At 41.2% G+C, this 23,294-nt stretch overlaps 1 protein-coding gene across 3 annotated transcripts in view; it reads left to right on the plus strand.

Annotated features, from left to right (window-relative positions):
• UVSSA (UV stimulated scaffold protein A) overlaps positions 1-23,294 on the plus strand; it is a 60,421-nt gene that overhangs the window by 29,061 nt on the left and 8,066 nt on the right. For 2 of the 3 annotated variants that reach the window (XM_075420352.1, XM_075420354.1), the window contains exons 8-11: positions 9,317-9,494; positions 10,757-10,909; positions 16,016-16,199; positions 18,096-18,207. In XM_075420352.1, coding sequence (XP_075276467.1) covers positions 9,317-9,494; positions 10,757-10,909; positions 16,016-16,199; positions 18,096-18,207 — 627 coding nt within the window. Of the gene's footprint in view, positions 1-9,316; positions 9,495-10,756; positions 10,910-16,015; positions 16,200-18,095; positions 18,208-21,228; positions 21,283-23,294 lie in introns of all 3 variants that reach the window. The other variant, XM_075420353.1, reaches the window with a different exon arrangement.

Here is a 23,294-nt window from a genome sequence, read left to right on the forward strand (position 1 = left end):
CAGATTATTTCTCTTGTATTTGAGCCTTAAGACAAAATGTTTTAGATTCCTGATAGCTACTTCACTGGTTCACATTGCATTTTGAAGCGTGCTTGGGATTTCTTTCGTATCAGGATCAAATCTGCAGTTCTAAAATCCCAAGGGTTAGTTTTGTCCATTTCAGTTGTTCTTCCCTCTTTCTACCGCAGTGATGTGCCTGCATACGTTAGATGTCCTGTCCCCACACTGCCTTTTCTAATCTGATGGTGTCTGGGTCCCCTTTTCTGTGTGTTAAGTAGTTGGTTGGATTCTCTTTTTTCCATATGAAATGCCATAGCAATGTGGGAAAGAAGGCTTATACCCCAAATGAAAAAATAAGGTGTACAAAACCAGACTTAGCAGAGAAGTTGCCACCTGTTATTTACATAGAATTAGGAGTGCTTCAGACTACACAAGCTATCCTAGTGCAGTTCTCACTGAGCATTTTAGAAACAGGAATAATCTTGCTACTGTGACCATTCGGTAAAGGTGTAGGGGCTTTACAGCCTTTGAATTTTCTGTGAACATTACAAAGCCTCTATTAGAAATAACAACAAAATACTGTATAGACTGATGCCTGAGTTTTCAGATTTGAAGCAGTAAAACTCATGCATTTCGTGGCATTTATTCAGAAAATTGCACTTGTTTTTGTTGACTGGGTATACTCTAATCTGTATATGTATTGTTTTTAAATGTTTTGTATTGATTAGCATCCATCAAGACATGCAGGGATTGAAAGCAAAATTGCCTCAAAAATAGAATAATCATTGCAGATTAAAAAAACCTAGGAAAATTAGTTACTAATTTATGGGAACCTGATTCTTTTATTCCCTACAGAAAAGACTTTCTAAGTGCTTTTAAATGTTTTTATTTACGTGGTCAAGTACTAATGTTTCGCCTGTGTCACCCCGAGAACCTTGCATGTTACCTAACCACTTGTGTTGCTGTGTAGCTTTGCTGAGCTGCCTCTTTCTTAGCTCTATTTGTCTCCTGCATTCTTGGTGTAGGAAGTAGGAAAACAGTGTTTCAAGTTATGGCATGCAATAGTAACGTGCTCTTTTTTGTCCTATGTTTAAATGAACTTTCTCCCATAAAAAGACTGTTTTGCTGTTTTATAGAACAGTTTTAAAGCTAAACATGGCAAAAAGAGCATGTATGCAAGTGTTGATAAGGTGAAATAAACCACTTATTTTGCCCTGTGAAGAAATGATGGCATCTAATAGATTTAGTTGATAGAGAGTGATTATCTGTTGATTATACAGCTAGGTTTTCCTCTACTCTGTGGGGTTTTTAATAGCACACATGAAAATCTTCTGGAAATCACAGGGGAAAACCACAAATCCTAAGTGTTGCGTCTACATCCCTAACCGCAACATCTAAACATCTCAGAAAAACTCAGTCGTTTTCAATGCTTATTAGTCTTCTAGGAAAAGAGTTTAGTTTTCTGTTTAGGATCGATTGCAGTTCCCCAGTGACAGGCATATTTGAAAAACTTACTGAAAGTCACTTTGTAATAGCTTGTAAAATGGTAGGGTGTTGATCAAGTCTAGGCTTTCACAGGAGAGAGCTTGATTATCATGGCAGTGATGGTGAAGTAGGCTGGACTCAAGGATGACTCAGTGCAAAGAAGAGAACACAGGTATGGACTCGGTACTGCCGCTTCTGTTGCTGGCAGGTAGCTGTATTTCCTGCAAAACGTTAAGTGGGTTGATTTGGGGCACATGCATGTCTGAGGAGCAGTCTGGCCTATTGCTCTCATCAGCTACAGGCCATAAAAATGTGCATTGCCATGATTAACCAAATGATTGTGCCCTACCTTAGTTGTAATGAAGACAAATGTTTTTGATGACATTATTATTTGGGAGTGAAGCTGCTGAGGTTCTGCTGACTGTTAAATCACTAAATAGACGCACATAGGCTGGCTAAATGGAAATTAAAAATGGTACTTAAGCTTTTTCTTCCCTTACTGCAGTGGTTTCTCAGTTTGTCTGGGTTCCACTTTAGAAGCCTAATAGCTTTTTAGTCTGGCTTGATTTGTCTTGTCTCCATAGCTCAGGAACTTCCTGAGGGAATTCTTCCTGCGTGTGAAGAACACGGAGAACAGTTTTACGTGGAGAAACAGCTCGGTGCAGACCACAGCAAGAGCAAACCTGCAGACCAGACCCTCAGCAAGTTTGCTGATGACACCAAACTGAGAGGTGTGGTAGACACACCAGAAGGCTGTGCTGCCATTCAGCGTGACCTGGATAGGCTGGAAAGCTGGGCAGAGAGGAACCTGATGAGGTTCAACAAAGCCAAATGCAGGGTCCTGCACCTGAGGAGGAATAACCTTATGCACCAGTACAGGCTTGGGGTGGACCTGCTGGAGAGCAGCTCTGCGGAGAGGGACCTGAGTGTCCTGGTGGACGACAGGTTAACCATGAGCCAGCAGTGTGCCCTGGCTGCCAAGAAAGCCAATGGGATCCTGGGGTGCATCAAGAAGAGTGTGGCCAGCAGGACAAGGGAGGTTCTCCTTCCCCTCTACGCTGCCCTGGTGAGGCCTCATCTGGAGTACTGTGTCCTGTTCTGGGCTCCCCAGTTCAAGAAAGATGAAGAGCTACTGGAGAGAGTCCAGCGGAGGGCTACAAGGATGATGAGGGGACTGGAGCATCTCCCCTACGAGGAGAGGCTGAGGGAGCTGGGCTTGTTCAGCCTGAAGAAGAGAAGGCTGCGAGGGGACCTAATAAATGCTTATAAATATCTGAAGGGTGGGTGTCAGGAGGATGGGGCCAAGCTCTTTTCAGTGGTGCCCAGTGACAGGACAAGGGGCAATGGGCACAAAGTGAAGCAGAGGAAGTTCCATCTGAACATGAGGAAGAACTTCTTCCCTCTAAGGGTGACGGAGCACTGGAACAGGCTGCCCAGGGAGGTTGTGGAGTCTCCTTCTCTGGAGATATTCAAGACCTGCCTGGACAAGGTCCTGTGCAGCCTGCTGTAGGTGACCCTGCTTTGGCAGGGGGGTTGGACTAGATGACCCACAGAGGTCCCTTCCAACCCCAAACATTCTGTGATTCTGTGACTGCAGAGTCTGTGAAGCACAGTTCTCAGGAACTGAATTTGAGACTTAGAATTACACTATCTAGGGTAAATAGGGACTTGTGGGTATTATTTGACTTCTGTAAGGGGAAGAAAAAACAAGTCAGAGGAAAGGACAGGCAGAATTACCTGCTTACCTTTCACTGCCCTGTGAAATTTGTGTTCCTTTTTCCCAAGTTTGGAAAAGGCAGTTAACGTGCAACTGTGTTTCTCTCCCTAGACAAGAATCTAGTACTTATAGTAAGTTTTCTATTAATATTACTACATAGTTGTTATCTTTTTTCTTTAATTAGAATTTCCAAACTAGAATTCTGACGTTTTAGATAAGTGTAAATGAGCATTTACATCGCTTCAGAGGTGCTGTGAACAACTTTTTTGATTGTTTAAAACCTCTGATTCTGGAAGACCCCATGACAACTTCTTTCAGAAGCCATGTAATTTCTACAGAAATACTACTATGTGCAGTTGTCCATGTGCTAAGTTGCTGTGAGCGCACACACGGCTTCTGTGTGCTGTGAGAATACTTGCTAAAGCCACCTCTGGCATTTCGGCATCCTTCCCTAGCAGCTGTGGTCAGCAATTTGTTCAGTGGTGTTCAAGGGTAAGATAAGAAACTGTGCCTATCTAAAATTAAAGAGAAAGTTGTGTACCACAATGAATAGTAAGAGTTTTAATCAGTGTTAGCCCTGTATGAATACTTTTAAGGTTTTGTTCATAACAGGTATTTTTATTGTTTTTTTCCCTCAGTTTAGAGTTCTTTGTAGATGGAGTGATACTGAGAACAATAGAACCTGATTTTTTTTTTTTTTTCTTTTTAGGTAGAGAGAGATTAAATTTGATCCCAATTTAAAAAAACCCAAGTGAGTATTCCTCTTAATTTGTGGCGGTTTCATGAAGATCAGATGTCTGTCAGGGGTGACATATAATTCAAACTTCCATCCCTCGTGAGTAGCAGAACCTTCAGAGATAGCGAAGTCTTCCTACAGTATGATCACCTGCATTCATTGTGTTCACGCACATGTTTGTGCATGGAGGGGTGCAGCAGAACTGATCCCAAAACACTGCAGCTGTCTGGAAGCAATGCCCCAGACATTGACTCAAACCCCCTGGCCTGCAAGTCCGTATGCAGTAAGCTTTGCAAAGTTCTGGTCACTTAGCAGTAGATCTTACCATGCTTCCTCAGTAAAATAAATGCAGTTTTTCTCATTACAAGCACACTAGAGGGTAGGTGGGGAAGGATTGTACCTGAACTGCTGGATTTTCCTAACCACCTTCGAGAGTGTCTGTGCTAATATGAATAGAATACATTCAGCTTGACTGAGATTCAACACATGGGAAAGAGAAATTTTTTTTTTTTTCAGGAATGTTGAAGTCCATAGTACTTGTTTATATTCTATCTCCGTTTTTTCAATTAAACTTCAGTGAATCTGAAGTAGCTAGATTTCTTCTAAATCCACACAGCTGAGGAAACCTGTGCTTGCTCTTTCTCTGAAATTTTACTGAGGGGCTTTTATCTCCCCCTAATCCCACCATTTCTGTCAGGACATAATCTCTTTCTCAAATTTACATTTTAATTACAAGGCCAGCTGAACTAGCTAAAATCAATAATGTCAGCATTCAGCAGCCTAACTTCAGCTGAAACCCCAGCCTCTCTCTTTCCTTCTATCGATTTGTCTTGCGAACATGGTCTACTTTATTGCTTCAGGCAAATAGGTGCCATTTGGTCAATTTAAACAAAAAAAGGGGATTTGAACACTTTTATGATTCTTTCTAAAAGCTGCTATTGGAACAATTTGAACCCAGGTAATGTACTTGTGTTAAATAAAATACATAGAGCAGCAGAATTCTTAAGAGGAATTTTACATTTAAAACTGCACTTAATCCAATCTATGTCTTTTAAAACAAGACAAAAAACCCTCATGCTAACATTGGATACCATGCAGCTAGGGCTGTCTGAATGGTGATTCTTGTCTTAATCTTGTTAGCAAAAACTAATTTTGTCAACAAATATTGTTTAAAAAATTCACAGTAGAGTTGGTGTTACTGATGTCATAATGTTTTAGCCACTTTTCTGTTAATGATTTAAAATATGAAATCAATGGGAAAATACTTTGTTCTTGTAACTCTTAAGAATTCTTATATTGATCTTTTGGATGTGATTTTTATCTGTCTAAATGTCACATTGTCCATTTATCTCTCTTACCTTTTCTGTGTGTTGCTGACTGCTTGTATCTGCTGGTCGCATCCTCTCCCCCTCAAACAAAATCAGTGTTGGGAATGAGCAATCCTGCTTCCCATAAACATTGTAGGAAAGGACTGGAATAAAACTAAGGTTTCCTGAGAGCTTTTAATACGTGTGCACATGTTCTCTCTGAAGAGGAAAAAAGGTGTGAGATGCATACCTGCTACCTTCTCACTTCAAGACAGTTTGTTATTAGTATGAATGCAAGTGCTCTCAAAACTGTGGCTTTAAACAATGCTCTTCAGCATTTAAAGTTGCTTTTATTTTTTTTAAGACAAGAATACTTTTCTAAGTTCAGTCTAAGTGGTTCTACATTAGACACAGTCTGTCACATGTTTTTCTCAGCTGACCTTGTTGGTGCCAAAGGGCCTGTTTGTTTCTGCCATAAAAGGAAGTTTTACTTCTCCAAATCCTGATGATTCTGAAAAGTGGTTGTAACAGAATCTTTTGGGTTAATTCTGTTTCACTTTGATACAAAGCACCTGAGAAGAGCTTTTTCCCTTTCTGGCCTATGACAGGAGCTGAGATGGTGGCCTATCCTGCCCCCTTTCCAGATACGTAAATTCAGGATTACTCCCTTCATACTTCACTGAAATGCTGTTTGAAAAACATTGTTGTGGAAGTGCCATTATCCCGTATTGAATGGCAAGTCCACAGCCTCATAAATGTCATGAGGTCATTTATTTTGCTGTTTAGCCCAGATATTACTCTGCTTAGTTCCGTCCTGTTATGCTTAATTACCATTTCCCTTATTGCTGGTCCTTCTGCTACTTTTGAGACCCTTTTCCAATGCACAGATTAGTCCTTTTAAAGAACATTGTTAAAAAAAAAACAAAACCATTTGAAGCCTCGTTGACTTTGGGAAGGGAAGTTAGGTAACAAGGTGAATGTGGCATGTTCATGGCTTTCATCAGAGTGTGTGATGTGGGCATGACTAAGGGAGTAGCAGTGTCAGGCGTGCTCAGCAGCATCACTAGCCAACAGCAAGATGGCCCGCATCTCTCTACAGCTGGTAGGCAGGTGTTCGCCTCCCATCTGAGGACATAAAAGTTACAAAGGAATGATCCTTCTTTGCATCACAGTCTGTGCAAACTTCAGTTCCCAGGAAGCACTGGGCAGCTTGAGCAGCACTGTCTTTCAAGATGCACTGACTTAGGAATGCGGGCTTTGATTTTTGGGGTGTTTTCCAGAGAGCAGAAGAGGGAGGGAGTTAGGGAAGAGCTGGGTTTGAGACTGGCTTCAGAGTGTGGTGAATGTCTTTTTGTCCACTCTGCGATGCTTGCTGCCTGCGAACATTCAGACAGTTGGATACTTTCTGAAGCCTTTCTGGAAACAGGCCCAGGACTGGCACTACTGAAACACCCACTCTCAGATGTGTGTTCACTCCTGTGGGGTATCTACACGACACCCAAATGGGCTTTTCTTAGGCGAGGTGGAATGCATCAGCCTGCCAGAGCTGGGCCTGGTCTCTCTACAGACATGGGAAAGTACTGTCACGCACAAGGTGCATCATGGGGGTACTTGCCTCCCCTCAGTTGTCTGGTTAAAATGGTCCACATTTCTCTGTCACACACTGGATAAGCAGGAGGAATGTGTTGAGTTGTTGTGGGAGAGCAAGGAGAAGGCAGAGAAGTCTCCATGCATGTTTAACTGCTGGTGGCTAGCACACTCTCATCCTCTTTCCTTCTCCAGATCTGATTTCCTTACTTCCCTTGTTTTGAAAGGGGCAGGTAAGCTGTCTGCCACCGTTGTTGTTACTGATCTCTGCCCTGAATCGCCTTGCCCTTAAAACATTGTCCTTCATTGTTACCAGTATAAGCCACACTAGAGAGAGACATGGGGTCTCAGATGGCTTTAGAACAGTCCTCACCATTGAGAGTACTCTGGGGTGCTCTCCTCTCTGTGGTCTGTTGTATCATGAGGACCTAGGAATGGCTAAAGTGACCATTTGCAGCAAAATTTAATGGCTACATATGCACACAAGCCAGATCCAACTGGATGTCTGCTTTCGTTTCCCCTCTCCATCTGAAGGGCTCTGGCTTTGTGGATTTGAATTGGGATTGCTAGGGATCTAGATTAAGCAGGGAGTTGATGTGCCATTCTTCTCAGTGCCCTGAGCTTGGAGCCTTGGAAAATGAGGAGATGTCATTCCCTGTGCAAGGACTCGGCTCCTAACCTATAGACCCGTATATATCCAGGGGATGCATCTAGAAGGTTGCCAGCACAGCAACTTGACCTGTGGCTGGAGTCAGGCAATGCCTTCTGTGTGGTTCCACCCCATAAGTTACAGGGAATGCAGGGTAAAAATTAATCAAGGTGAAAAATATATTTTTCTCTGAAATGAAAGTATTTTGCCCAACAATGCTACCTGCCACTGCAAGTCCTGCAATTTCCCACTCAGAGGGCAGTTCGTACCATGTTAGCTTTTCCTTCTTTAGTTGATACCTTGTGATATATATATAATGATTAGCAAAGCAAGAATATTTCTGGATACAGTTTCAGATCTGTCTAGAAGTGGGTAAGAGACTGAAAATCCCAATTACATAATGGCTAAAACATGTCAGGTATACTCAGGTCACTTTTCATAAGAAGGCTGAGATATTTTGCTTAAAATTTTAGTCTGGTGAAACCATGGCTTCTTTGTGTTTGATTATGTTTTTTTTAGAGAGTGAGGCCGTGTGTTTCAATTGCTTATAAGAAGGTTTTCTGATGGGGAAAATGTAGTCTATAATGTTAGTGTGAGGAATCAAGTCTTCCCATTTCTAGCTTTCGCTGGCTAAAAAGATCTTGTTACTACTGCAAGCTAATAGAGTTGCTTCTCTAGCTCAGCGGGTAGAGGCATGTGCTAACTGCTCCATCTCTCTGATTGCATCGCTACAGCAGGGGCTGGCTGTGTGAAGTCATGAAGTTGCCCCACCACCGAGCTGCTGGTGCTGAACACCAGTGCCTGGTGCTGCCTGGCAGTGGGCTTGTTCCTCAGCAGTAGCTCCAGCATTCGCTGTCCCTGGAGCGTGCTCTGTGGGTATACTCATCGCTTCCACCAGCGCTTAGGTGTTTTATCATGGCAAATTGTGTGGTTTAGTATCTGTGAAAGAAACATAACTCTGCTTGTGGATGTATTTAGGAACCAAAACTCAACTATTCTCAGTGGTGCTGCCCCTTAATAAATCAGCAGGAGGGGAAAAAAAAAAAGAGCACTTTTGTTTTATATGCTCGGCTCTGAAGGGTCAATATGGTAGCTGAGAATCTGCAAAGAACAGGCATGTGCCTCAGACACACTTTGTTTTTTCACCGGGTGTGCTTTCCTGCCAGCCGTGCTGGGTGACGATGGTTCCCAGTCTCATCAGCCATGTGTTGCAGTGAATCCTCCACCCAGAAGTGGCTTCTCTTTGCCAAGCTGTAAGAGTTTTAGCAGGACTTTTTGCTGAGGCACCACAAAGCATTAATCTTAGCGCGCAGGAGGATATGGATGTACGCCTTTCCTTTTGCTTTCTGCTGTTCTTGGATGTCTCTTGGGACTCTAGGTGTTAAACAGTAGTGCCAATAGTTCCTTTCTTCTGTTTTACTGTGATATATTGATATTTTACCTTGATATTCTATTTTACCTTGAGTACAGAAGTGACATACCAGCAAATGGATGTGACACTAGAAACATATACAAAAAGCAGTATTGCAGTTTAGGCAAACTTGTATGGTTAAAATCCTTCTTTCCAAGGTGAAGTAACATCATTCTTTGTTGTCACACCACGTCATACAAATTTACAAGTTGGTTCTCTGTAGTTAGTTGCTCAGCATGTTTCTGTTCCAAAATGAGAAAAACTTCCAGGCAGAAATACCACTCTGTCTACTAATGGGATTGATGTCTAATGCAAGCTGAAAGCAGTAAGACATGTTAGCAGCATCCTGAGCTGTTTGGCCCCCCTGTGAAGCGTTGAGGGTGGGAGAAATCAATAGCTCCTGAACATCGAATTTTTTTTGCAGGGCTCGAACCACGGTCACCTCCAAAAGCACCAGTGGGGAAGACATCAACTGGACCAGCTCTGCTGAGCTCCCGCACTCAGCTGAAAGGGAATGAAGATGAGCTTGATCCAACCTGTGCAGCTGCCACACTGAAACTTATTAGAGACAAGCTACCAAAGTTACCACCTCCACATGCCAGGTCATCTTGGTTTTGATTCTTGTAGAATCCTCTTGCTCTTTCTTGTATTTATTAGTCATGAAAGCACACAGAAGAACACTCACCAACTAGGCAAGCTGCTAGGGCTGTCTTGGTTTCCTTTTGAGGTTAGAATTCTTTGACTGAGATCTATGTTCACTGCTTAATATTGGGGATTTTGTTATTGAAGGCACCAGGCTTTCAAGAATGCTTTTACTACTCGATTTAGGTTTTATTTGCTGTAAAGGGCGTCTATGAAAATAAAAAATATTTCCTTCTCTCCTAACAGAAAAAACATCCCCATTTATTGGAGTAATTTTTGGTTTGCAAATAAATAGGACATACCCTAATACTAAATTAGACAGTAGTTTCAGCCATCTCTTAGTTGCTAGTGGCTTATGCAGGCAGTGCTGCCTGGAGGCATGTGTTGCTGATTCCAAAGATGTATTTGTTGTCAAGCCTGTTCAGAGCTTGGTGAAACTCCAGCCTTGTCTAACATTTGTCTGTAATATGGGGGTAAGACTGGAGTAATCTGTTTAGAAAAGACACTTCTGCATTGGCCTGGAAAGCCCCCAAAACCTAGCAAACTGGAAAGTAATCTCCGAAAGAGTAAGGGGTTTATTTTATTAGAACTCCAGAGTTTGGAGTTATACCTTTTGACTTACAATCTTGAAGAAGTTAATGTTTCAGTACGGTGACTAAGGCGATTTGCAGCTCCATCAGTGAATACCCAGGGTCTCCGTAGTAGTACTCTGTTTTTGGAGGACTAGTGAATTCTGTAGTGGTGTTAGACTTGTGACACTCATTGTGCAAGATGGAATTTTGTCAGCAAAACCAAAAGACACTGCAATCTGCGTGACTGCCGTGAAAGCATGGACCTCAGTTCACAGAAGCAAGATCTTTCTCAAAATGGTTTGCCACATCAGTAGCTCTTGTTAGAGTACAGCGTGTGTGATCCACTGCTGCCTCTGTTAGATCTCTAGGCTTCTGCACCCCTGGTATAATGCATTTTATCTAGCTTTAGCTGAATGTGCTGTTAAGCTTCAAGGTGCAGTGTGCTGTACTTAGTGTGTGGTGTTATGGTCTGTATCCTTTTTTAGCCTTTTTTTTTTTTTAAAAAAAAAAAAAGGACAATCCTGTAAAGGTAATTGTAGTCCTAGATCTAAGATAATATTAACATTGGTGTGAAAAATCTAATGAAAAAAAGACAAGAAGTTGTTGTGATCATTGCTGTTCTGTGTTGACTTTTCATCAATTTTCTCCAGTGACTCTGCAACCACTGAGCCCACAGCCTCGGGAGAGCCTGACAGTAAGAGAAGAAAGCTAGAAGAAGAAAGAGCTAAAGCTCCCCTCATGCCCTTTGGATTAGATCTTCACTACTGGGGACAGGATCAGCCAAGTGCTGGGAAGATTCTCAAGTAATGCTCTTTTTCTTTTAAGGCAAATTAAACAAATGTATAGATTTACTTGTGCTCAGAGGTCATGCAGTGGGGTGACTGCTATTTCTTTTGATAATTACTTTTCTTCTTTCCCTTGTGTTGTAGGACCCATAAACAAAGTCAGAAATTCTACCTTAAAATGTTATTTATTTTGAGGAGAGGTGATACTAATTAAATATCCTTTGATGCTTCAAAGCACATTTTTTCTGCCCTTAGCTGTTTGTGTATTATATGCAGCATGGCAGCACTTACGCTAATTTAAATTGATACCTCATTATGCAAAGTGCTATGCAAGTGCATGATAGACGGTCCCTCTGCTGGGGACTTCACCGTCTAAATAAATAGCAGGCAGGGTAGGAGAAAGGCTGGGGAGGTGTCAGGGGTGGTTTTCCTGACTTTACAGAGTCGTAACTGAGGAAATCGATATGCTTGTTCAGTCACACAAGAAACAGGTGGCAGTTACAGGGTTTGAATGTGGATCTCACTTTCCATTCTTGTCTGGGAAGGTTTTGTGTTTCTTGGACGTGAAGCATTGCTGGCTTGGGGAAAGCTTTAGTGGTGTTGGGGAGAAGAGATGGTAGATACACATCAGAACTTGTTGCTAGTAGTCAGTTTTAAAAACCTCTTTTTAGGACTAGTATTTTTATACGAATGTTGGGATGCAAAGTCCTTCCTCTATGTATAAATTTCATCCAAGTCCATCAGACTTTAATATCAACGTGTACTGTATCTGGCTTGGAAAAGGCAAAAACCACTGACTGGCTGGGTTGCAAATCGAACTGGTGTATTCTCAACACTGTTACTTTAACTTGGTTTGTTTTCTTATCAAAACAAACAAACAAAAAAACCCCAACCCATGATCGCAGTGTGAAGACAGTGTTTGCAGGAAGAAACAAGAGAAAATGTTGCCCTTGTACCTGATTGTGTAAAATGCTGAATATGTGTTAAATTGTTGAAAGCCAGTGAAATTTGAAACATAAGAGTTCTTCAACACAGTCACTCCAAGCCTTGGATTCTGTCTGGTGTGGTGTAAGCTCTTCAAAGCCTATAAAATGGTTAAGATTTTCAGCAGGGCTTTAAGAAGCATTTGTCTGTGATAATGCCAAAAAGGTAGTAAGGCTTTATTTTACATTGCAAATGAGTTATTCAAGTCATAAGTGAAATCAGAAGCATATTTCACTGCCTGTCCGCCTTGTGCTGTACTGTTTTATTTTTATGCTTTCCAATAAAATAGAGGGCACACTTCTGAACCTTATAGTCTATAAGTATAGATATGCCAATCTAACTAAAGCTAATTTAAGTAACTGTGCACACACAATACCATTGACCCCTGGGTATAAAATATATTTATTGAAAAATTAAGGTAGTCCTGTAACTTTTCTGTATGCACACATACTGTTTCTGTAAGACGCCTAGGAAAAAAAGCAAACCCAAAAATCAGACGACACTATGGAATGTGTGGGGAAATTGAATTTCTGAAATCTGAAGTGGGTAAGTCTTTCCCCTTCACCTATTTAACACTGCGCTTACTTAATTACAGCATTTATGAGAAATTAAGGTTTTGATAGTGAAAACGTAGCTACCAGGAAGATGATTTTCTAAAGAAGTTTTGTTTTCCTGGTAAATGGTAAACCATTATTTTCTCTAGAAGGTGACAGTAACTGTGGGCTTTGCAAAAAGTTTGGGCTCAACCATTTTCCCCACTTCTGCCTTTAGTCACACAACTCGGTAAGCTGGTTTAAGAACTCATAAAATGAGTGTACAAAGCTGTAGTGGTACTTTTTTGGGGGATGTGGGGGTGTATACTGCACAGTGTTGTACTATGTAGAGACTACTATGCCAGGTTAAGCAACTATTTTGGATATCGTAGGCCTTCCAACTCATCTACCCTTGTCCTTGAGTTAAATTAGCTTACTCTGAGGAGCTGAGTGAATTAGCTTGGGCAGCACTTCTTATGACTGTGACTGCGATATTTGAATGAGCTCATTTAGTGCTTTCTCCAGGATCTCTGTATGCACCATACTGGTTTTAGAGTTTATATTTACTCAAGTTTTTGATAAGCTTCTCATCATCTTCAGGATGAAGTCGATATAAGTTTGTCGAGAATGCAACGTTTCTCCGGGAGCTGGACTTTCTTTTAGGTTTCAGTTAACCATTATTTGTCTTTTATTCCTCCTAATGTATAGCTATGCAATTTCCATTAAACCCTCTGTTATTTGCCTAGATCGGTAACACTCTTCCTATGAGTGTGAGTGGGCTGTTGACCTTCTAGTTGATGATCTGTTCTGTGTTTGATCCTCCTTAAAAAAGGTTTACTTGTCACATGCATCATTTTTTTTTCAAACAAAGGTCTCACGTTCTGCGTTTTTAAAGCATTGCTTTAATTACAACAGCAGGAAATCAGAAAACTTTGGGATTTAGCACTGCTTTGTTCTTTTCTTACCTGCTGTCGGTCATGCTGGGAGAAAATAATTTATATACTTGTAGTAAATAATATTTATGAATATATGTGTACGAATTGGGCTATTTTAAATCCAGTTCCCAAATACTCATCACTGATACAGAGAGTAAAACGTATTTTTCATTTCCTTGAGATTTGTTGGATGCAGATTGTTGGGGAGGAGAATAAAAATATTAAACAGATCTTTTTCCTAATTGGAAAGGCACAACTGTTAAATGCTTCTTCATTCTCATGTAACTGTAATTTGATAATTTAGAGGGGGAGGGGAGCTCAGATTCTGTGGGGCTACTTTGCACGTAGAAATCCTGTATGGTGTCTCTTTAGGAATGGTTTCCCCTCCTTGTATTGGTAAGGTTATTAACATAGAGCTAGCAGTCAGTCTTGTTTTCAGGATTGCATTAAAACTGAACAAATGAGAAATTTATTTCGTGCTTTTATCTACTGTCTATGGTACAATCTTGCCACATAATTTCTGAAGCTGAAATACTGTACCATTCAAATGTTTGACTGAAGTGTAGTATTGATATATTAACAAAGATTCTTAAAGCTTTTTGTTTAGGCTATGTTTTGCAGAAATATGTGATTGAAAACTTTTTTTAACCAAAAAATGTGAAAAAACATTTACATTACTATGTTTAATGTTGAACTCTGTAACTGTTATTAGCCTCCACTGTAATTCTTTTGCCTTTATCCCCTGAGTTACCAGAATTAAGCTACTTGTACTTTATGGTAGGCTGGAACTTTTCTGGCACCAGCAAGGTGTATTTGTTGAAGAAGTTACTGGACAGGATGAATCTCTTTAACAAGGATTTTCCTTATTGAGCATTTTTCTGATGATTTGTCAAATCATAGAATGGCATTGGAATTGCTCAATCCCTTTTTTAACCTTGTTCTGATATTTTTACATAGTATAAATGCTCAAATATTGCAGTAAAACCAGCAGCTATATATGCTGTAGGTTGCTATGGCCAGATGAATTTCCTCCTTTTCTTTTTTTTTTTTTCTTTAGTTGCCACCTGCTGAAAACTTGCTTAGATAAAATTCATCAGAATTCTTCAGCCCCACTGAAGTAGTTCTTTAAGCATTGGTTCGTGTGCTTTGCTGAATTGTGATCGCTGTGTTTAGTGAAGCCAGTGTTCACACGTAGATGGCTCTGCAGCCTACAGAAGGCAAAGTCTCAGGAGTCGGGGTGACACCCAAGGATACTAATGAGTGAGAGAAAATCCTCTCGGATCAGACTGGGACTGGTTGGGTGGAGAGCTATGTGGAAGAAAGGGATTGTAAAGTATCCTTTTTGAATTTTATGTCCTTATCAAGATATCTGTCATCCAGATACCTCTATTTCACTTGTAATAAGCAGCAGACATGCAGGCTGAACATTTTCTTGCTTAGTTTAGCTGTATTTTTTTTTTTCTCTTCATATTTCCTTAAATTTGGGGTGGGATTGTTGTTTCACTTCAGGTGTCTTGGATATTGAAGCTTAAGCTGGTCACCCTAATTTCTTTTCATGATTAGAAGCAAGAAACATTTACCACCAGAGGGACAGTCATTGCATCCTAAGGTTAGCATCTGAAATGAGTCAGGTAATTAATCTCTGGGGTTGCCTGCTTGTCAGTATAGACTACTGGCAGCCTAGGGTGGCTAAAATGAAATGCTGTGAATACTGTTGAGAAAATTTGAAAGTACTACACCACTCAAGGGTCCTTGCCCTTCTCTGCCACTCCCCGTGTCTGCTGGCTTGGTACTTATTTTCTTTACACCAGATTAACAGAGAGTATATTTGCTTATATGTGTTTGTAAATATAGGCAAGATCTCTAATTTTAAAATAGGTTTTCAATAGATTAGCTTCGTTTCCTAAAGAAACACACCAGAAGTTTCTCAGACTTATGGACACTATATAGGAGAACCTGGAAGAACGGATCTCTGTAAGGCTTAGCTGTTCGTTTGCTCGCTTCTTTGGTCTCAGTATTTTGCAACCTTCTCCAATTTCAGCTCCTGCTTCTCTGCTGCTACCAGAGTGCAGCTACCATTGATAAGATAAGACAAGTTCAGATCAAAATGTTTCATTCCTGATCTGTTTTCTGTGTTTAATCATTGAAATATTTTCACAGAATCACAGAATGGTAGGGGTTGGAAGGGACCTCTGTGGGTCATCTAGTCCAATCCTCCTGCCGAAGCAGCGTCACCTACAGTAGGCTGTAGAGGACCTTGTCCAGGTGGGTCTTGAATATCTCCAGAGAAGGAGACTCCACAACCTCCCTGGGCAGCCTGTTCCAGGGCTCCGTCACCCTCAGAGGGTGTTATGAAGAAAGTTAACTGTAAAATTACAAAGCTGTTCACTGAAACTGGAGATCAAATAACTGAATGTCAGATCACAAACTGGAGTTAAGACTGGTAATAGGTTGGCAGGTTAAACAAGAAATTGATACTAGACAGGCTTTGGTGATATTTTAAACATCTTCATAATACGGGAGTCATAAGAAAGAATGGTAGATTTCTAGGTTTTTCTGATTCTGATAAAGCTTCCCCTCCTTTTACGCCTAAATTTACCATGGGATGATCCTGGCATCTTTATGTGCTTTCTTACAACTGTGTGAATAACTTTTGTTTGTTGTTTTCCCAGACTTACTTCTGAGCATCGATTTTGGGCACCCAGTGAAGTAGAAGAAGAAGTGGAAAATAAAGAAATAACTGAAATGTTAAAAACTAGATATATAACATTTGCTGGCAAGTTTGAGCCAGTGAAACATAAATGTCGAGCACCAATGCCTGATGGAAGTCTGTGTGAAAGGCAAGATCGGATTAAGGTGGGCACAAGTAACGTAACTTTCAGGATACGTGCTATATGGAGACAATCTCTTTAAAACATGTCCATAAAAGTTTATTTCGCATTGTAAATATGGCTCAAGGGAGTGGAAGAAAATTGTGTCTGGAGAAGTTTGCTGTTAATATGTGCTTCATATGGGAAGCATCCTTATGGTAAGGAAGCTGTAAACACTTAAACAGCTCTCAAATATTTTTGGTATTCCTCATAGGTATTTATTACTGTGATATGAGAGTATCTGGCAGTAAAGCAGAGACAGTTAGTAGCTTGCTGAAAAGTTTTCCTCATTTAGAGGCATGTTTGATAGTAACTGGATTTAGAAGCATAGTTGTTTGAGGGACAGAGAGATTTTATTTACAAATTTGGTATTGTGAAAGCTAAATCACAGAATCACAGAATAGTAGGGGTTGGAAGGGACCTCTGTGGGTCATCTAGTCCAACCCCCCTGCCGAAGCAGGGTCACCTACAGTAGGCTGCACAGGACCTTGTCCAGGCAGGTCTTGAGTATCTCCAGAGAAGGAGACTCCACCACCTCCCTGGGCAGCCTGTTCCAGGGCTCCGTCACCCTCAGAGGGAAGAAGTTCTTCCTCATGTTCAGACGGAACTTCCTGTGCCTCAGTTTGTGCCCGTTGCCCCTTGTCCTGTCACTGGGCACCACTGAAAAGAGCTTGGCCCCATCCTCCTGACACCCACCCTTCAGATATTTGTAGGCATTTATAAGGTCCCCTCGCAGCCTTCTCTTCTTCAGGCTGAACAAGCCCAGTTCCCTCAACCTCTCCTCGCAGGGGAGATGCTCCAGTCCCCTCACCATCCTTGTAGCCCTCCGCTGGACTCTCTCCAGTAGCTCTTCATCTTTCTTGAAGTGGGGAGCCCAGAACTGGACACAGTACTCCAGATGAGGCCTCACCAGGGCAGTGTAGAGGGGAAGGAGAACCTCCCTCGTCCTACTGGCCACACTCTTCTTGATGCACCCCAGGATCCCATTGGCTTTCTTGGCAGCCAGGGCACACTGCTGGCTCATGGTTAACCTGTTGTCCACCAGGACACCCAGGTCCCTCTCCGCAGAGCTGCTCTCCAGCAGGTCCACCCCAAGCCTGTACTGGTGCATGAGGTTGTTCCTCCCCAGGTGCAGGACCCTACACTTGCCCTTGTTGAACCTCATCAGGTTCCTCTCTGCCCAGCTTTCCAGCCTATCCAGGTCATGCTGAATGGCAGCACAGCCTTCTGGTGTGTCTACCACACCTCCCAGTTTGGTGTCGTCAGCAAACTTGCTGAGGGTACATTCTAACTCTTCATCCAGGTCGTTGATGAAGAAGTTAAACAAGACTGGGCCCAGTACTGACCCCTGAGGGACACCACTTGTCACCAGCCTCCAACTAGACTCAGCGCCGCTGATGACAACCCTCTGAGTTCTGCCATTCAGCCAGTATGCACAACCTCGAATTACAAGCCTACTGAGCAGAAATACTTTGCATAAATACTTTGTTCTAATATCCCTGTTCTTCATGTATTACCTGAGATTGAAGGATATGATTGCAGTAAAATACTTTAAATATTATTGTTACAGCGTAGGGATATAGCATAAACAGCAACATATGATGCAGCGTTGGTGCCCAGGTTCTAGGCTTGACAGGATGTGCTACCTGGCTTCTTGAAACTGGATATTCATATCACAAGGAGCCTGTTTCTTTGAGATTTTGAATATAATAAGCACATGATGTTTATGGGATCCTGATGCCTTCTAAGGCAGACTGGGGACCAAGTATAGAGTTTTGTCAATTCCAGTGTCTGGCTTTAAGCAATGTTGAATAACATGTAAACATTTTCTTTTCATTCAGAAGTTTTGAGATTTTTTTTTTTTTTCCTTTTCTTGCTGAAGTGCCCTTTCCATGGAAAGATAATTCCTCGGGATGAATCTGGGATTCCCGTTAACGCAGAGGACAGAGCCAGAGAAGAAAAGATGAGGTTTGAGAAGCAAGCGGCTCAGCCAGGTTTGTGTCTGCATAGCATCTTCACTAAAAAAAAAAAAAAAAAAAATTAGACAGAGGTGAGAGAGAAGCTTTAAATGTAAATATAATTTTCATTGTTATATATATATATTATATACAATATTTACAGTATCTACAGTGTATTTACAGTCCATATAATAATAGTATATATTATATTGACATCGTATATATTGTATCTACACTGTATCGATATATAGATACAAGTGGGACAACAATCTCAGTATGGGGTTGGACAAGCAATGTGGCAGGCTATACGGAGGAAGAGAGCTGACTCTTTTGTGTCTGAAGGCACAGACTGAGATCCACAGAACTGGATAATATTTCTGTTTTACTCCTAACCCCATTCTCTCACTTAAATTTCTGTTGATTTTAATTTGCAGGTCATTTGCAGTGATTCTTGCTCATGTGATAAATGTGGGTGCATGTGTACACAGAAAGAAGTTAATATACCATTTGTTCTTTATTTCCAATAGTTATTATAATGTTCCTAACACTTCTCAGGCAGGTGAATTATAGCCTTTATCTTAAGGAACAGGTTTATTAAGGACGATTAAACCTATTTCCTGGGAAGTGCTCGACAGTAACTGTTCCAGTGCTTCTGAAAAGAAGTCGGCTAATCTTGCTGGTCCCTAACAGTTGTGATTTACGTAATGTAATGATAATATTATTAGGAACACTATGTTACCACAAATATTGGCAGAGTGGTTTTGTTGTCACAATGTGGGAACTTGTTTTTCCTGCATCTACTGATTTGTATTCCCTTCTTGTGTTTTAGGAGAATTCTTGGCCTTGTTATGTTGCACTGCTGTGTAGCATCACTAGAAAATACTCTAAACTAGGGAAGCCCTCACCTTGGCCTCTACTGGCATTATAGCTGGTCTGGATGTTTTAATAGGCATGACGTTTGTGATGGGCTTGAGGAAGGCAGCAAGCAGACCTGTGTGTAATTGTTTAGTGTGCTGCACAATATTCTGGATGTTTGGTTTTTTTTTAAGCAATGGGGATGGGCAACAAAACCAATGGCCTTACCCTTGTATCCTGGCAGCTTCTTTCAGGTGTGCAGTGCTCTGGAGGGAAGGTTCATCCTTCCCCAAGATCATTTGAGCGTTTTTATTGGGGATAAAGCTCTGGACTGCTTAGGTAAAGAATGCAGGCAGTGAGAAAGACAGCAAGCGATGAATACAGAGGCAGGAAGACTTCCTCAGGGAGTAAGGGACTTTTTTGCAGTAGTACAACTGAACCTCATTAGTGATAGACAGAAGGTAGATTTTCATAGAGGGCGAGGGGGCTGCAGTCAGGAAGCTGCTGGAAGTTGATGGACTGCAAAGGTGGGAGAGGGGGCTCTATGCAGCAAAGACATAGTGTATAACTGGAAGGGACAAATTTGTTTTCAGTGCTTTTACTTAATTTGCCTTCCTCCAGCGGATCTTAGTTTTCTCTGTTTTAAGCTATTTATTCTAGGTGAGTATTCTGCATTCTAATTAAACTTACTCTTAAGCTTTATCATTTTATTATCTTCTACTCTACTTCCTTTAAGAAGAAAGGCAGTTAGTTCTCTCGTAATGTCTGACTGACTCAGTATTTCACCAGTTGCACAGTTATATGTAATATTAATGAGGCTACCGAACCTTCCCCGAAACCTCTGCAGAGCCTGACGAACAGTTGTCAGTCTGTTATCCACAAAGGTCTGTGTCGAATGAATGTGCATGTAAACATACACCTGACCCACCCAGTTTCCTTTAACACTGGTGTGGCCGTCTTTGAGCGGCTGTGCTTGGCCATGACCAGCACCACACCAGCGCAGCAGTTACCGAACACCTTCTGGTGTCTGCGGGTGTCGAAGTGTTAGGTTTGCAGGCGGTTTCCATCCCTGACCAGGTGGAGTGAAGTGCTCTGAACCGGCATCCAGGCAGCAGCGTGGGCACAGTTGGACCGTCACAGTGAAACCAGGCCAGTGGTGTGGGTGTTGTACTACAAAGCAAAGTTCCTGACTTAGTTATGACAAACTAAAACTAGAAAATTAAACTAGTAGATGTTCTTGAGGGAGCAGTTTCAGACTAGAAACTAATACTCTGGTATAAAAACCATTTGCACTGAAAAATATTGATTTGATTTTTTTTTTTTTTTTCCCCTGTGAAATTGCCATTGCTGGAGGCTAGACATAATATTTATTTTTATTACAGTGTCAGCATGGTGTTGTTAGAGGCTTCTCACCTCTGGCCCACAAGGATGTGTATGTTAGTCCCAAGCCAGTGTTGACACTGCTGCATTGCATTATTGAGTGCAGTTGTTAAGCTGCGATGTCATCTGAAGGGCCATCCCGTCTGTCTGGGGAGGGACTGAACAAGCTATGGCACCTAATTGTTGGACAAAACCTTGCAGGTTTCTAAAGCCATGCGTATGCCAGATGTTGCTAAAGACTTTTGTCCACTGCTTTTTGTTGCTTTCTTTTTTTCTGTCCCTCAGTATTTTTATACCTGTTTAATAATATTTTCATTAAGCTTTTAAAATGGTCTTTAGTTTGTTTGTTTTGTGCTCGTGGTTTGGGGAGTTCTCATTGGTTTGCATTAGGGTTTATATATATATATACACAAACACACACACACACATATGTATTTTTTTTTTTTTACAAAGGACTTTAAGCAAGTCTGAGCAGTGCTGCTATGGAAAATATATACAAATGGGGACCCACTCTGTACAGCAAGTGCTTTCGTCTTCTGATTGACAACATCATTTGCTAATGATGACAGTGAAAAATGCCAAAAATTAAAATTTGGGGATCAGTTGTGTGGTTAAATTGTACCAAAATTCTTCCTACATATTTTTCCTCTTGGATGTTAAGTTTATTTTTGTCCTTGTGTTGTTGAAGGGGGTAACAATTACGTAAAAGTAATACGGTTCATGTGATAATGACTATATTTTGACAACACTGGCATTGTTTATGACAATTGTTTGTGACAACACGGAGCATTTTTTAACTTAGTATAAAATTTTAATTTCCAGCTAATGTCCACAAAATGGTGCTTTGGGCTCTTTGGTCCTGAAACGACGAATCAGGTGGGGTTACGCTGACCTGCTAATCTGCAGCGTTCATCCTTTTCCAATAGTTCGCACCCAGGAGCAAATTAAGTGCCTATTTTTTGTGTCAGCCCTGAAGAGTATCTGGTTTTTTCAGCCCTTAGTGACTTGTTAACAAACAGGTATCAGGACAGGCTGGTGAAGGCAGGCCGCTGGCCAGTCAGATGTGAAATAGCATCTCTTTACTAACTACAGTATTGATTCCCGCCTACCCTTGCAAACTGTGTAATTTTCTTTTCCCTGCTGCTAAACTCAGTAACAATGTATGAAGAGCTTTAGGGGCCCATCAATGCTCAAAAAGGCCGCTCTTCCCTGGCATTCTATTGATTTTTCTCAAAGGCTTTTAAATTGCTCCTTCATTTTACTCAAATGCTCATTTCATCTCTACTGGATGCCGGCATTTTTTCGTTGTGTTTAAACAATTGCTCCATTCACTGGGTTCCTAAACTGTGACGCCTTCTTATTACTGGAGATAAACTGTTTAGACAGTTTTCCTTAATCTTGGATTAATCGTTCCTGTATCTGAACTGTGCAGTTCTGTATTCCTTCACTTAAAAAAAAAAAAAAAAAAAAAAAAAAAAAAGTCTGTGAGGCCTTATGATCTATCAAGTGTATGGGTTCTGTATTCTCCCTCTGCTTCTCCCGCTCAGTTCTTGCACAGTTTTGTTTTCCTCGTGCTTTTTGGTGTGTTGGATTCTAATCAGTCATTGCTTTCATGTATCGTGGGTTAGATCTAACCTTTACCTGGAAAATTGCTCTTAAGTGAGGACGTTGCCTCTGACCTTCCTGAAGTGTTGTTACCAGTATTTGTCACACTCGGTGACCGTCGTGGTATATAAGTGAAGTTGTAGTCGTCAGGGACTGTTTATTTTTCTGTATCTGCATAGTTGTTAAATAAGAGGAGTAAACATTTGGTGTTAAAATTTCTGCAGGCAAGAAAGGCTGACTGACATATGGGGAAACTATAGGACAAATGACTGGCAATTACTGGTTGTTAAAATACAGAATTCTGACATTTATGCTGAGTCTGGACCCTGTTACTCTCTGAAGTGGTACTTGCTACATTTTTTTTTCTTCCAACCCATATGCTCAAAATCTTTGTAATGCAGTGCCATTTTTCTAAATTTCTAGTTGAAGATAACCGTCCTCTAGCCACATTTTTACTTTGTGCTGTGTTACCTTGCTCTCATATGCAAGACTCTATACTAAAGGTGAAAGACCACTGCTTCTGAACCACTTCCGTCTGCACATGAGGAAGAACTTCTTCCCTCTGAGGGTGACGGAGCACTGGAACAGGCTGCCCAGGGAGGTTGTGGAGTCTCCTTCTCTGGAGATATTCAAGACCTGCCTGGACAAGGTCCTCTGCAGCCTACTGTAGGTGACCCTGCTTCAGCAGGGGGGTTGGACGTTGGACCAGATGACCCACAGAGGTCCCTTCCAACCCCTACCATTCTGTGATTCTTCAAAGAGTTGGCAGTCAAAATTGTTCATGCGTTTTCCCATGGGGCATCTACAATCGGAATCCATTTACAGTGTGTAGTTGGATTCCGAAGCATTAAGGTTTTGATAAAACTGTAAAACAAGATTTTGATGAGCTAAATTAACTCTTGTGTGATTGTCAAGAGAAGCAGCTTGATTTGGATAATTAAACTGCTGAATTGTGGGATACTTCAAAAGTAGTATCCTTTTCAGATGCAAAATTTGGCTCATGGCAACAGGGTCGTGTTGTCTTATTCAAGCTCTTTAGATGTCAGGTGCCAGTTGCATGTTTCGAAGCAAATATGATTCTTTGATGGAGAAATGTTACAATGTTGCCACCCCCGCTCTGCGCTCAAGCTGACATATTCTGGTTTTTTAGGTTTATTTTTAAGCTTATTCAGATTTTATTTCTGGAGATAAGTTCCTCAGCTACATTGTCAGCATTTTGTTCAATTTCTGAAATACAATCACTATGTTTATGTCACCTCTCGTACATGGAATAGTTTCCTTGG

The sequence above is a fragment of the Opisthocomus hoazin genome, chromosome 5 (genome assembly GCF_030867145.1).
Source record: "Opisthocomus hoazin isolate bOpiHoa1 chromosome 5, bOpiHoa1.hap1, whole genome shotgun sequence".
NCBI lineage: Eukaryota > Metazoa > Chordata > Aves > Opisthocomiformes > Opisthocomidae > Opisthocomus > Opisthocomus hoazin.